We start from the raw sequence: 14,979 nt of genomic DNA on the forward strand, positions 1-14,979 counted from the left end.
GTACATGTTGGAAACAGGTCCCCAGTGACTGCAGCACTCATGCAGCACCAGACCATTATGCTACAACCACCATGCTTGACTGTCAGCAAGACACAATTATCTTGCTACCAGCGTTGTTTTTGGCAGCCATCAGAGTTTTAGTCTTAGTGTTAGTCTTTTGGCCGAAAATCCTTTATTAGTTTTAGTCAAATTTTAGCCATTTTTATATGTAATAGTTTTAGGCCAGTTTTAGTCGACAAAACTCAAAAAGGTTTTGTCTAGTTTTAGTAAAACAATAAAAAAAAAAAGAAAGAAAGAAAGCAATCATAATAAAAATATGTTTTGATAGCTTATTAACTCATTCAATCCCAGCCATTTTTCAAAAGACAGTCCCTTCACTACCGGCCATTTTAGATGATTTTGACTGATCTTTCAAGGCACCCAGAATATTGTGTTCTATGGCTATAAAACCATGGAACCTACCAAAACAAAGATTAGACTCCCGTCTTTCATCAGAAAAAAAAGTTTGTTTCTACCTTTTTCCGTTCTTTAGTAATCAGCAGTAGAACATAGATAAGTTTCAGGAAAATATCAGTTCCCGACTAAAAAAAAAAGAGAAAGCCAGCTTTTTGTGAAAAGATACATTTCAAGCATATTTTGCTTTGACACAGTTTTTTTGCTTTTGTGACAGTTCAAATATCTAAACAACTATACCACAAGATAAACAATACAAAAAGGGGTTGTTTGACATCAAAATAACAATTTATTTACAAATTTAACACCATGAACTATTTACCATTTTCACATTTGGAACTGAACTGTGTGTGTGCATGCGTGTGCGCGCGTGTGCCTGCATTAACATTTCCCTACAATGCATAACCTTCTGCATGCTACACTCCTCCACGTTTTTCCACTTCCTCCTTGCTGTCATACAGTATATGTTTTTTTCCATTCAAATTCACATGCCGATCTCTTATCAAATTCACTTGTGCCACCTACTAGTGGCTGTTTTTATGGCTTAAAACTGCTCTAAAAGTAACATCCATTGGTGTCCATTAGCCACCCTGTACTGTGCTGTACTGTACTGTGCTGTACTGTACCCTGTACTGTGTGTTCTAGACAATGATTCATCTATTTCGCCTAAAAAAATCACCCAGAGAGGCAGGGAGGACTTTCGATATTAGTGCAGACCTACCAACATGTCTGAATTTGTCGCATGCAATTTGACTCATAAACACGCTTGTATGCTTTACTGCTCTCCATTTTTGGCCTTTTGCTGGGTTTTGCGTTTGATCTGTACCATCCATCTTCTATGCCGCTTATCCTAACTAGGGTCGCGGGTATGCTGGAGCCTATCCCAGCTGACTTCGGGCGAGAACGCCCTGAACTGGTCGCCAGCCAATCGCAGGGCACATATAGACAAACAAGCATTCACACTCACATTCATACCTATGGACAATTTAGAGTCACCAATTAACCTAACATGCATGTTTTTGGAATGTGGGAGGAAACCGGAGTACCTGGAGAAAACGCACGCACGGGGAGAACATGCAAACTCCACACAGAGATGACCAACGGAGAGTCGAACCCAGATCTTCCCGATCTCCTGACATGCTAACCACTAGGCCACCATGCGGCCCGTTCGATCTGTACAGTACAGATATATAAATACTTTTTATCAGTTTCAAATCGGAGGGGGAGCGCAAAAACATTTCTGTCCTTCAGTGGGGGCATGACAGAAAATAAATGAGAACCAATGATTTAGACACAAGGGGCACAGAAACTGCTACAGTTCCCCCACCAGAGTGGCAAGACATTGTACCCCTAAATGCTTTTGATAGACATTACACACACAATAGGCAGAGATGTCATGCATTTTGAATGCCTGACAAACCACCCCCTAACATTTTCGTACAGTCTCGTCAACGAAAACTCGCACATGTCATGTTTTAATCATCAAAGAGTCATGTTTAGCTCGTCATCGTCACGTCATGGTCATTAAAAAAAGGGACGTCAACAGTAGCCTGAAACATTTGAGTTTCATTCATTACTATAGTGTGGTCCCTCAAGAAGATAAATGGTTGTTGTAATTGAGGGGCGTACTGACTTTTGTCATACAGCATACTGTACTTCACACACCACTAATTAGGGTAATTTGTCAGAAATATGGCTACAAGGAGTCGACATCTGTCCCTCAAAGTAAAATCTACACGAAAGTACTCGATCAGGTGAATTATTGGACTTCAAGGTAAATGTTGGTACCTTTTGTGTGCGCAATAGTGTACAGAGGTGTGTTCCTAGGATGTAAAAGTTGAATGGCAATGGCACAGAAGCACTACCTCTAATGGTACCACCAGAATGGCAACACATTGTACCCCTAAATTGTCCAGAGTGGTGCCAGAGGAGCGGTACTGTACACTGTCAGAAATAGGGGTACAGAGTCCAATTCTGTCCTTAAACTATTGTAGCCTATAGTGTGTATTGGTTTACTGGTTTATTGGTTTACCAGATTAACAGAGGACATGTCCAAAAAACTTTTAATTGGGAACATTTCGTCTTTTGTAACTTAATTTCAGTTGATCGGCACACAATGAAACTTTTGCTAATCGCTGTGGAAATGCCAAACACATATTTCTACTCACTACTTAAGCTTGTTTGAGACATTTCTGCGTTTTGGACCAACAAAACAAAACCAAAAAAAACATAATTTGGGCTCCCCTAAGGCTCAGGGATGGGAATTACTTATTGATTTGGGGAGGAACAATTGATGAGTTCAAAACAAAATGTGCAAATCAACGTTTCCAGCAGGTTTGTCTACGCCGTTTCAATGCAGTCGGGTCAAGGAGGATAGAGTGTTGACTTCTTTTACATGTCATGCCAATGAAGTTTCAGAATGAGCTCTGAAAAGATTAAAAGTATAGGAGACCCTGGTGCTGACCCAGAACGCACTAGAGGGATTAAGTAGATCACCTGAGCCTCCTTCTCCCTTGGAGCAGTGCTGTTAAGGTGAGGGCGAGTCAAGGTTGCCTTACTCAACCTTGTCTGGGATATGGATCAGAGAATGTCACGTCAACCTCAGAACCTTAGCCAATTAAATGCCTCAAGAAAAGTTGATTTGCAAAGGCCTGACGGACTTTTGTGTCGGCTCAGTTTGGCCCAGACTGAAATAGATGAACGGCCACTGTATGGACCGCCATGATGTGTTGCCAGAGGATAAAGAGCTTTTACTTTGGAGATCCCCTGACATTTCCTGCGGAGCAAGCAGACTCTGACATTTGCAGTTCAGAGGGAAATATCGCAGCAAGCCTTTAATGGATTTCAATGCAATTTAATGGCTTCAATGCATCCTAGCGCTGTAGGTTAGACCTGAATTGATGAAGTGAGGCGCATCTCAACAGAATGCGATGCACACACACAAATGCACAGACGAAGGTCAGCAGCCTGAATGTGACTGACATTCTTTTTTTTTTTTTCTTTCCTCCTCTTTTTCCACAGATCATGTGGTGTGCGAGGAAGAGTTTAAGTATGCAATGCTGGCTTTAAACTGCGTGTGCCCTGGTACTTCAACGCTCATCACGCTGTTGATTCACTCCTCCAGAGGACAGTGAGTTCACTCGGAGCTTTGCCCCTGTGCTTGTCTTCACATGCAACCATTCTTACATATCAGAGTGGGATAAAAAAATACTGCCTTTACATAGATAATTATGCTTAATTTTGCAAGTGATTTTTATTATGTTTGGGGGGCCTGTTTTTAGGACTGCACCCCAGGAGGCTTTTAAGCAACGTGGAGGAGCTTTTCAAGGCCTGAACAGGTATGTTCTCATTTTAGATCCAATCATAAAGGCATTTATCATTTAGAAATTACCACAATTTTACACCAGCGTATTGTCTGAGAGAGTAAAAGTCTTTAACATACAAGGGGTTAACTTGTAAGGTGTGGTCCATCGTCTCGTAACTGCAAGACAAATTATGTAAAGAGAAAAAAGACTTACTGAATAATTGAAGCCACCAATACAAACGATTGCCTAAATACTTCCGGACTGAACATCTTGAGGATACTGCTCAGCTTCCACAGGTCACATTCTTACCTAACGTTATGGCCAGTGAGTGTACACTGAAGCCACGTTTCCTTGTGGATTATTGGCTGAGACAATGATGCATGACCATGCTGCAACAAAGTAAATTAAACCATTTGTACAAACTGCAAAGTCGATGTAACACTTGTTTATATAAGTCTTATTGTCACAGGCCACCCACATTCACACTGCCCCCACAGCCTTGCTTCCTGTTCTCATCTCAGTGGCCTCCGCATCTAAAGCCGTATACCCCTGAGAACATGGCAGTCTACTTAAGTGTACATGGGCTCTGTTGTTTCGACAGACTGCTCGTCCTTGCTTGGGTCAGTGTACTGATTGAAGTATTGATCAAGGAGCTCTGACAGAGATGTTAGACATGAATTCTCCAGGCCTTGATGATGTGACCCCAGTCGCTTCGCAGGAAGCTTTGCATTAGATGCTTAAAAAGGTCACTTTCCCCCCACATGGCCAACCATTCTATACTGTATGTCCGCTTTTCAGGGAAGGTGGCGCCTGCGCTGCGGACCAATGGCATCGAACCTACCGCCGCTGCTCAGCCAATGAGGTGCACCACATCCGCCTGGAGGAGAGCAAATTCTTCGGGGAATACCAGGGCAAGAGTTTCACCTTTGCCTCCTTTCACGCTCACAAGAAGTAAGTGATATGTGAAACAGAAAAATGCAGCCAATTGTGCGCCATTTGGCGCCTAATTCTTGTCTTCGTGGCAACAGGTATGGGGTGTGCTTGATCGGAGTGCGAAGGCTGGACACCACCAACATCCTGCTAAATCCCGGCCCCTGCCATATCATGGGGGCCTCTGACATCTGCTTCTACATCAACATCTCCAAAGAGGAGAACTCGGCATTTGTCCGGGGCCAGAGGGAACCGTCGTGGGGCAGCACCGGAGGGAACACAAGGGGCGTTCACCAAAGCATTTACCATGGACTCACCCGCCTTCCAGTGCACAGTATTATCGCCAGCATGGGTCAGTGAGGTCACACGTGTAAAAGACCACTAATGTTAGACAAGGCAGCCTCCGTGTCTAATGGGGTTGAGGTCAGGGTTCTGCTGTTCTTTCATACCGACCACATCACACACAAATAGCTTGATCTCCACCCTGATAATCATTGAGGCTTTGGGTCTATTTCAGGCACAGTGGCAATCGACCTGCAGGATTCCAGTGACAGCAGTCCAGAAGGTCCAGATCCAGGGAGCGGTGGGCCTGGCAGCGGAAGAGGAAGCCGGAGCAGCTCTAGGACGGAGATGAGCGGTGCTAATACTTTGGCCTTGCCTGCTGTGGGAGACTCCGCCGAGGAGAGGCGGCACAGCATCGCACCCGTCCTGGAGTTGGTGGATGGCGTCAGCAACCCAACTTTTGACCTCCTGGGAGACCAGTCTGAAGATGAGGGAGGAGAAGAGAGCAAAGATGATGGTGACAAAGACGAGAGCGCCCACTGGTGGGGCCGACACTGCGAGTGAGTACTTGAAGTTGCAGTTTGAGTTGATAGGTGTTGTTGTTCAAGGATAACTGTGAGTGTGCGTTCCAGGTGGGTGAAGGGCTACCCGCTCAACTCTCCGTACATTGGCAGCTCTCCTGCCCTTTGCCACCTTCTACAAGAAAAGATGCCTTTTTGCTGCCTGCGCATGGACAAGGTCAGCGCTTTAAATGGTTCGCCGTCCTCTATCGTCTCTGTTGACTTCATTCTCCATGGCCGCTCTCCTCCTAATCCACCAGGCTTGTCACCATATCCCGTTTGAGGACGCCCGCTCCTACGGCTTCAAAAACAAGCTGATCATTGTGTCTGCTGAGAGTGCGGGAAACGGCCTTTACAACTTCATTGTGCCTCTACGGGCCTACTACCGGCCCAGAAAGGAGTTGAACCCCATTGTGCTGCTGCTGGAGAGCATGTGAGATGGCCCTTGCTGTTGTTTGGCTATTTTTGTAAGCAAAAGGATACATAATGCTCCTCAGAATAGCTGCTGTGGGCATAACTGCCACACCATAAATCTTGGTTGCACAGGGTGGTAAAACGTGTTCCTATTCTCCAACGTGAGAGCATAACCGAGCTATTATGGGCCACAGTGAACATGATTTGTGAAATGCTGTATGCTTTCAGGTCGTGCAATTCAATGCTGAGTCACTCCAGAGTAGGGTCTAAATTTATTCGAATTGGGGCGGGGCAGGTTGTCATCATGGCATGTTTAAAATCTGAACTGGGGGTAAACTCACACATTGCTGTGTTTTGATTGATTCAGACCCGAGGCAGACTTCCTGGAAGCAATTTGCTGGTTCCCAATGGTTTTCTACACAGTTGGCTCCATGGACAAGTAAGTAAGCTCAAAGGTTTCGACACATTTCACGATTCAGTCAGGCTGGAATCATCTATTGTATATGGCACCAATAACAGTGCCTACTGTGTGTAACAGAAAGCAGTGCCTATGGTAGACAAAGTGACACCTTGGTGACAGAAATTGGCACCTATGAGATACTGTAGATAATGGCACTTATGTGACAGTGGCATTTATATGACGGATAGTGGCATCTACACAACATTGTTGCACCTGTGAGACGAAAAGTGGCATTTACATGACAGATTGTGGCACCTGTGAGACAAATGGTGGCACAGATGAGGTTGAAAGTGTCCCCTATGTGGTTCAAAGTGGGACCTATGTACTGGCACTGATGAGATAGGTAATGGCACCTACTGTATGTGGTTGTAAGTGGTTCCTATGGGTGAGATAGTGGCACCTAAGAATCAAAAGGTGGGACCTATGTGTCAGATACTGGCACCCTTGTGACACACGGTGAGGTCTATGTGACAGATAGACTCATTGTCGCACCTACGGCACCTAAATCACCAACGTGGTTGAAAGTAGCACCCGTATTTCAAATACTGACACCAATGTGGCAGATATCGGCACCCGTGTATACAGTACAATTGTCTTTTGTGCTAAATGGAGGCACCTAGTGGTAGGAAGTGTCGGTCTGAGTAAGATAGGATGACCGCCGACACACTGGCACAAGATGATGCTGGCCTTTTTCAGTGATGGCCTCGACTTGATCTTCATCAGTTTACCTTCTTTTCTTACTGATGTTGTCTGATCTCATCCGTGTCATGTGCTCTCCCAATAGTTTAGACAGCCTGTTGCGATGTGGAGTGACTTTTGCCGACACCATGGTGGTTGTTGACAAGGAGAGCTCCATGATCGCAGAGGAGGACTACATGGCTGATGCGAAGACCATCGTCAACGTCCAGACCCTCTTTAGGTCTGCCTCAGCCAAAAAGTCTCAAATGCTGTGATTTTTTTCTTTTTTCTGACGGCTGTGGTCTGTGTGCATCCAGACTGTTCCCAGCTCTGAGTATTATCACTGAGCTCACACACCCAGCCAACATGCGCTTCATGCAGTTCAAAGTCAAAGACCACTACTCTCAAGCTCTATCCAAGCTGGAAAAGGTATACATGACCTGAGTTCACCTATACATGCATGTGTAGTTGTGTCTTTACATTTGTGCATTTATAATTCAGGCTTGTTTACATTTTTTGCTCCATTTAAACCAGCATCAAGCAGAGTGACTTGGGAGTGTGTGCGTGTGTTGTGTTGTGTTACCTGCAGAAGGAAAGGGAGAGAGGATCCAACCTGGTGTTTATGTTCCGCCTGCCCTTTGCTGCAGGCAAAGTGTTCAGTGTCAGCATGCTGGATACACTCCTTTACCAGGTAGGACATAAAAGCACTTTCACCACATACTGAAATCCTGCACCTCACAGTGGCAGCATCCTCTCTATTTACTTTGGACAGTCCTTCGTCAAGGATTACATGATCTCCATCACCAGGCTGCTGCTGGGTCTCGACTCCATGCCAGGTTCAGGGTTCCTCTGTGCTGTAAGAGCAACCGCAACTTGAACTCATTCTTGTGTATCAGAGGATTACTTGTAGTCTATAATAAGTGCAATGTTCTTCTAGATGAAAATCACAGAGGACGACTTGTGGATACGGACGTACGGCAGGCTCTACCAGAAACTATGCTCCTCCACTGGTGATATTCCGATTGGGATTTACAGAACAGAAGCCCACAAGCTTCCAGTTTCAGAGGTCAGTTGTGAACAACGTATCTGCCTTATTACTTGGTTGCCTGACACCTGAGAAACAAGCTGCACCGTTTTCAGCTTGGTAGGGTTGCAGTTTGACATTTCCATTGTCAAAGGTTGAGGGGTACCAAAATACGCTGGAACCTCTCAAACAAGCGTCATATTTCGCTCACATCGTCAATATGAACATGTCACTGTATGATATATTTAGCCAAATATTGAACTTTTGCCATAATTCGACAATACAACTATTAGCAGCTAGCATAACATTGCTGCTAGGCTTAACGCTTAGCCTAACAATAGCACAATGAAACATTGACTGTTAAAAAGTTACTGTATATAAGAGATTTACCTTGAGTTGATGGGATATCTTCAAGTATATACAGTCGTCCCTCACTACATCGCGTTCCAACATCGCTCCCTCACTGTATTGCGTTTTTTCGAAAATGAATTAATAAATGATTGCTGTTTCGTGGTTGACTCTGGACTATTGTTAGTCAAAAAATAATGAAAGACATGTTCTATGTAGTATTCTGGTTACTAGGCATCAGTAATGTTACATTGATGAGACATGACGTTAGATTAGATTATGGCATGTCCAACATAACATAGTGAGTTCTCCCATTCTGTGTGGAAGTGGTAAGTTACTTTGTCCTTCTTCCCCACTCTGTTTGAAACACTAAGTTCAGAATAAGTAAATTGGAGAAGCTTAACTCGTTAGCTCGATGGCTACTCGTATTTAGAAAGTCATAAAAATGTTTTCTATGCTCTAACTATGAAAATATTCAATTTATTACTATTGAATCCTACTTCGCAAAAATTCACTTATTGTAGTCGGTTCTGGAACCAATTAACCGCGATAACCAATGGACGACTGTACACATTCTGGACTGCAATTTCCAGTTTCCCCTGCACTACAACTACAGGGCCTTGCTGTCCTTAGAATGCTCAGGTATGTTCAGCAGTGCAAACCCCACCCAAAGGTTCCTGGGTACTTCAAAACTATGAATCCCCTCAAGGAAGGATGACTGTTGGAGCTGAAAAATTACCAGGAACTTCACTTTCCATGATCCAAACATAAAACAATTCCAGGGTAGTGTTCCTGGTTCTGGGGTAAAGTTCCTGCGGTGAAAAAGGGGCTCAAGGTCAAACTAAATCCTTTCCAATTGATGTCCAATTGAGAATACATTTTTCTCATGAGAAAAGTTGTGGCCAGTGAGTATAAGTTTGTATGTGGTTACATGTCAGTCCCAGGTATCCATCACAGTGGAAGACTATGAGGACACCAGAGAACCGAGGGAGCCCCTGTTGTCTCGAACCGGCGCTCACCGCAACTCTACCTCCTCGGAGCCCATCTCGACCTCGTCCCACTCTTCGGACCACCCGCTGCTTCGGAGGAAGAGCATGCAGTGGGCACGGCGGCTTAGCAGGAAAGGCGGACGGAGCTCCAGCGGGGCCAAGGGCGGCACCGGCAGCGCAGCCGAGAGGATTAGCCAGCAGAGACTGACCCTCTTCCGGCGCTCGGAGAGGCAGGAACTTAATGCCCTTGTGAGAACCAGGATGAAGCATTTGGGCCTCTCTCCCACTGGCTTCAGTAAGTCTGAAGCACATCTGGGGTCGTCAGTATATGTGCAGTACATGTGCTCCACTCCATTGGTTTTAGCCTCTATTCTATGAAAGAGTGAGATTCCCCACTACCTGTTCACTTCATTTCCTGCTCCACTTGGCTCTTTCTTCCTGTTACAGATGGGATGACGGACCAAGGCAACAGACTGTCTTACATCCTTATCAACCCTTCTCCAGACACCAGACTGGAGCTGCACGATGTTGTGTGAGTACACAAAGACAGACGATACAGTGGAGACTGTGTCTTAGATGCAAGGCGGGGGATGTACCCCACCAGATGGCGCTGTTTTTCTTTGTATCCTCAAAGTATTGTTTTTAGGTGTTCAAAGTGGGACGCGCCACAACTTGAGAAAAGTCAAGAAAAACGTATTACTGAAATCTCTTGAGCTAACTTCAGTTATGTTTAAGAGCTACATTTATTTTTATATTTATGTTTTCTGTCTCTCCGTATGGACCAGTTATGATAGAGCCCCATGAATTCTGCTTAGCAACAAAAGGCCTGGCAAACGAGGGACTAAAACTGGCACAGTCACATTTTTGTGTCTAAAACGCTGCAGAGTAGACAGCAATTGATCACTCCCCAAATATCCAGCAAATATGTGCCCTAGTGGCCGTGAGCAACATAGGAGATTGTAATTAAGTGCTGTGATCCTCCTGACTCGTATACTTTTTTATCCATAATACTCACTTTTAGTGTCTTAGAGGAAATATTTCACTGCCAATTTGTTTTTAGGCTGAAGAAAATAACTGTAAACTTCTGAGTTCGAATCAATTCCTCTACTCCTTCAGAACTTGCAGGGTTTTTTTTAAAGTACAGGATGGGTTTTTGTTTGCCGTTTTAAACCAAGAAAAGGTTTGCAAAGGCAACAGCGGCCTCTTGTGGCTCTATCGGTAATTACACTTGTGGATGACAAAAGGTAAGCGGCTGTGGTTGTGTCACTGCATCCTAATGACTAATATTTTGTAGTCAAAACAGAGCATTATTATCTTTGTCGAGACATATTTTTGGATACAGTGCTTGTATTGGATCTTATTAGATTGTGCGCAATGTTGTGGCTGACACGCACCACCGAGGTGTGAAGGACAGGAAATGAACAAGATGTAATCTTCTTACCGATCCGTGTCCCATCTGCAGGTACCTCATCAGACCAGACCCTCTCTCTTTGGTACCCAATCAAGGCAGCAGCAGGAAGTGCAGTGCCGGACTCACAGAGAGCCACAGGTTTGATACCCAGGACAGCACCCATCTGTGAGACATGAAGAGACAAATATAATGTATAAAAAACAAACATTGCCAGAGGCCCAACAAGGACTCACGCTTGAGAGTGACAGAAAATGGTGACGGAAGAGCGAGGCAGCCAGATGGCCATCAAATCTTCCCACAGTCAGCCATGGCAGATGTGCATGGAGCTTGTCGAGAACGGCGGCTGGGACCTTTTTATTTATGCACCTTCCTATTTTTCAAGCAGAGTTCGGGACACAGAAGTGCATTTAATGAAAAACTTTATGTATTTATATCCACGTATGTGCATGTTCTGTATTGCATCATGCACACTATATGGACTAAAGTATTGGGACACACAAAAATACATTCCAACATGGTATCCACCGCGCTGGCCTTTGCAGCTAAAACAGCTTACGCTCTCCTAGGAGGCTTTCCAAAAGATTCTGGAGTGTTTCCGTGTTCATTTTTGCATCCCAAAGGTGTTTCATAAGGTTCAGGTCAGGGCACTCGCGTTCTTCCACACAGAAAAGGGCCTTCGATAAACTGTTCCTACAAAGATGGAGGCATGGAATGGTGCAAGGTCAATTAACAGTCATGGGGAACAACGGGGTCTAATCAATTCAAAAGGTGTGTCTAAGTACTTTAGTCCATGGAATGTATGTGTAGTGTGTGCTGTATGCGTGTAAGAGAATGAAAGCCAGTCACTGCCAATTTAAACCGGACAGCCAAAGGAATCTGCTGCCAGACAAAAAGCTATGGGATGTATTTTTGTGTTGTGTTTGTTTTTGTCACATTACCTGTTGTTTGATTGTATTTTTGTGCTTCGTCATGAAGCGAATGTGAGACACGAAACCCACGGTTCGAAGGAGGAGTTCTTTCTTCCACCATGCTTAAGTCATGAACCGGACACCGATTCAGTTTGTTTCTCGAGGCTTTTTACTCTGCGTTGGAAACGCTCGATGTGCCATTTCACACTCAAAGAATTCATGGTTGCGGCTCTGTGGTTGCTGTAGCTTCGGTGCCATTATAAAGAGAAGAATATATGTGTACATATTAAAGTCAGTCAACTTTTGGGTCTGTCCACTTTATCTTAAAAGGTACTTAAAAGGTGCTTACTTTTCCCTTGCGGAGCATTAATTGAAGCTTAGGTCAAATATATAAAGCAGGGGTTTCCAAAGTGCAGCCTGGGGGCCATTTTACGCTCACAGATCATTTTTTATCGGACCTCGGCATATAATGAAAATAAAAAGAATGAATTATCAATGATATATTATTAGATATTACACTAATTCTCTCTTCACATGTGAGACACATCTAAAATGTCAATGTTTTGGTCAAATAGCTTAACATATATTGGATTGGATTTAGCATCTTTAATAAACGAAATGTAGTAAGTGACCTCTTGCATCCTTCAATTGTTCTGTATGCAGGAAAAATTCCACATCAGTCCCATTCTAAACATCCATTTTCTATACCGCTTGTCCTCATTAGGTTCACGGGTGAGGGGGAGCCTATCCCAGCTGACTTACACACCGGTCTGGTAGTCAATCACAGGGCACGTCAAAACAAACAACCATTCACTCTCACACCTATGGACAATTTACAGCAATGGTTCTCAACTGATTTGGCTGTGGGACCCACCAGCACTCCTCAATGAAAAGCCGTGACCCAAATCGCAGAGGTTTTTCCGTTCAAACTTTTGAGAAGTTCGTAATGTGTAACCGGTTACACGGCTGCCCAAATAGCGCTAACTTATATCCCGACCTCTTCCTGCTCCAAGCATGTGAGCTACACCCCACGTAACGCACACACACACACACACACGTGCGAGAGCCTTTGCTGAGCGATGGTTGTGTGAAGGTGTAGATGTCAGAGCATCCTTTCATATTTTTTCATATCTAATGCAAAGGTCAAGTACATCAGTAGGGACGTCCCGTGCAGCATTTTTGGCCTCCGATCCAATTTTTTAGCCTAAGATCCGATCCGAACGTTATTATACACTATAGAACTGAAGATGTTTTAGCAAGCAACTAAAGTAAACAATAATGCATTTTTATCTAAAAAAAAAAAAAAAATCGACTGCAGTGATGACATGGGGCTTTGTAAACATGGCTGTGTTTACTTTCCAGCCTGCCACAAATACAAAGCATTTGGGATCATCCTCCAGTCTCTCCATCAATAAAAAAAAGCAAAAAATCCTGACATCTCTAAACATCAGTAAAACATTTAAGTAAATATCGCTTCTCGGGGGCTGCTTTTGTGCTTGTGCTCGCATGTGAAAAGACATTAAAGTGCAGTTATTAAGTTATTAAGTGCAATTTGAGGTAGTCCAAAACACTGTGTGCCAGCATAAAACAAGTTTAATGATTATTTCTGCGTTTTTTTTATCCACAAATGTAAAAAGAAATAATTGAACAAAAAGTGTGTGGAAAGGTTTTCAGTACATGGTATACCTGACGAGTTGAATCCAAGCAACTGGACTTGGACCTGCTTGTGTTTGTGATTGTGAGGTGAAACATCCTCAAGAAAATCAAGCAAGTCCAGTTGCTCTGGTTCAACGCTTCTGATAAACAAAACATGCAATTCAAAAAGATTTAAATATACAAATGTAAATGTTTTTTTCTGAATCACTCAATGGGTACGTGTAATAATAATAGTAGGACCATTTCTTCCTTATATCCACACCTCCACAGATTAAAACACCTCCCAGTACCGTCATATTGTACCTTAGAGTCTTCATTGTGGGCAGAATTCCACCAAGTACAAATACGTCAGGTGTAGCACGAGATACTGTCTTTCTCTTTGTGGTGCGTTCTTTTCCAGCAGATATCTGCAGCTGTGTGTCAGACAGGCGGCACGTTAAGTCCCCCACTGGGTAGTGTAGCAAGCCATGCACAAAAGAAGAATGCGAGGTGCATTGAAGGACACGAGACTAAAAATGGCTCCCACCAGTAGAGAATCATAGATTAAGAGTGTACAAATAGCCTAACATGCATGTTTTTGGGATGTGGAAAGAAGCTCGACGGATGACTCAGAAAACCCAGACAAGTACGGGAAGAACATGCAAACGCCAACACTCATTAGAACACGGAGCCCATTGCACAAAAGTAGGATTCAGATCCACATCCAGGATAAATGACTGATCTGAGTTCAACTAATCCAAAACAAGAGCGTCTAGGCTTAATCGGTTGCACAAAAACCAAGCCGGCATAAGAAGACACAGCTTCATCAAGCCAGGTTGAAACCAATCCCGGATTAATGCGCGTATGCGGTTTCCTTAAATATACCCCGCTATCGCTGATTCACTATGGCAACGAAAGCGGCGTCCTTTCCCGGTCGGCAGGAACTCCTCATGGAGGCTTATGAGGAGGTAAAAGAGCAAATAAAAAAGAAAGGCAACACCACCACTGCCATAAAGCAAAGAGAGAAAGTTTGGCCAAGTATTGAAGAGGCGAGCTACCTTGTGCGGTAGTTGTGCACAAACACACAATCAGTGCGCCGCTGAAACCATCATAATTACAATCCAACTAGTTAATTAATGTTGTGTTTGTTGGTTGTCCAACAAACTACACACCTCTATAAACCCCTTATTGCTTTATTAGCACATTACCCTTACTCGGTTGTACCTTCAACGACAGCGTATATACTTCCGGTTTCCCCTCGAGCGGCAAGCCTTCTGGGTAATGTAGTACACATTGACATTTAATATCTCCAAAGACATAGTGATACTCTGATTATGTATCTGTTGAAATTGTAGGTGAAATTTACTAAGATGGGAGTGAAATTGTGTGTTTGTATTTATTTGTATTTGTATTTATATGGCATGTGTCTTTTATATATAATATGTGGGAGACTATAAATTATCTAATAATTATCTAATGATTGCAACATCATCGAAAATCATGTATCTACAATGATTGAAATTTATTATCACATTTGTTAATGTCAGTGGGCGTAGTTGAATGTGATAACAATGCGTAGTGG

General features: G+C 43.6%; 1 protein-coding gene and 2 long non-coding RNA genes across 6 annotated transcripts in view; 1 reads left to right on the forward strand and 2 right to left on the reverse strand.

Moving 5' to 3' along the window:
* Nucleotides 1–12,067, forward strand: part of LOC129170754 (potassium channel subfamily T member 2) — a 52,802-nt gene extending 40,735 nt beyond the window's left edge. For 3 of the 4 annotated variants that reach the window (XM_054758707.1, XM_054758710.1, XM_054758709.1), the window contains exons 15-30: nucleotides 3,475–3,583; nucleotides 3,735–3,791; nucleotides 4,557–4,709; nucleotides 4,787–5,040; nucleotides 5,206–5,530; nucleotides 5,603–5,708; nucleotides 5,791–5,963; nucleotides 6,312–6,383; nucleotides 7,189–7,323; nucleotides 7,400–7,511; nucleotides 7,672–7,773; nucleotides 7,855–7,938; nucleotides 8,020–8,148; nucleotides 9,393–9,738; nucleotides 9,891–9,975; nucleotides 10,906–12,067. In XM_054758707.1, the coding sequence (XP_054614682.1) occupies nucleotides 3,475–3,583; nucleotides 3,735–3,791; nucleotides 4,557–4,709; nucleotides 4,787–5,040; nucleotides 5,206–5,530; nucleotides 5,603–5,708; nucleotides 5,791–5,963; nucleotides 6,312–6,383; nucleotides 7,189–7,323; nucleotides 7,400–7,511; nucleotides 7,672–7,773; nucleotides 7,855–7,938; nucleotides 8,020–8,148; nucleotides 9,393–9,738; nucleotides 9,891–9,975; nucleotides 10,906–11,023 (2,360 nt within the window). In that variant the 3' untranslated portion in view covers nucleotides 11,024–12,067. The remainder of the gene's footprint in view (nucleotides 1–3,474; nucleotides 3,584–3,734; nucleotides 3,792–4,556; nucleotides 4,710–4,786; nucleotides 5,041–5,205; nucleotides 5,531–5,602; nucleotides 5,709–5,790; nucleotides 5,964–6,311; nucleotides 6,384–7,188; nucleotides 7,324–7,399; nucleotides 7,512–7,671; nucleotides 7,774–7,854; nucleotides 7,939–8,019; nucleotides 8,149–9,392; nucleotides 9,739–9,890; nucleotides 9,976–10,905) is intronic. The other variant, XM_054758708.1, reaches the window with a different exon arrangement.
* LOC129170762 (uncharacterized) lies at nucleotides 769–11,240 on the reverse strand. Its single transcript, XR_008566672.1, has 5 exons — nucleotides 11,088–11,240; nucleotides 10,885–11,017; nucleotides 7,817–7,936; nucleotides 7,666–7,723; nucleotides 769–5,451 (listed from the first exon to the last, which is right to left on the reverse strand). It is a non-coding gene; the product is annotated as an uncharacterized LOC129170762 (long non-coding RNA).
* Nucleotides 11,309–14,839, reverse strand: LOC129170763 (uncharacterized). The gene is made up of 3 exons (XR_008566673.1): nucleotides 14,456–14,839; nucleotides 13,722–13,831; nucleotides 11,309–11,544 (listed from the first exon to the last, which is right to left on the reverse strand). It is a non-coding gene; the product is annotated as an uncharacterized LOC129170763 (long non-coding RNA).
* Between the last annotated feature and the right edge of the window lie 140 nt (nucleotides 14,840–14,979).

Source organism: Dunckerocampus dactyliophorus, chromosome 18 (assembly GCF_027744805.1).
Source record: "Dunckerocampus dactyliophorus isolate RoL2022-P2 chromosome 18, RoL_Ddac_1.1, whole genome shotgun sequence".
Taxonomy (NCBI): Eukaryota; Metazoa; Chordata; class Actinopteri; order Syngnathiformes; family Syngnathidae; genus Dunckerocampus; species Dunckerocampus dactyliophorus.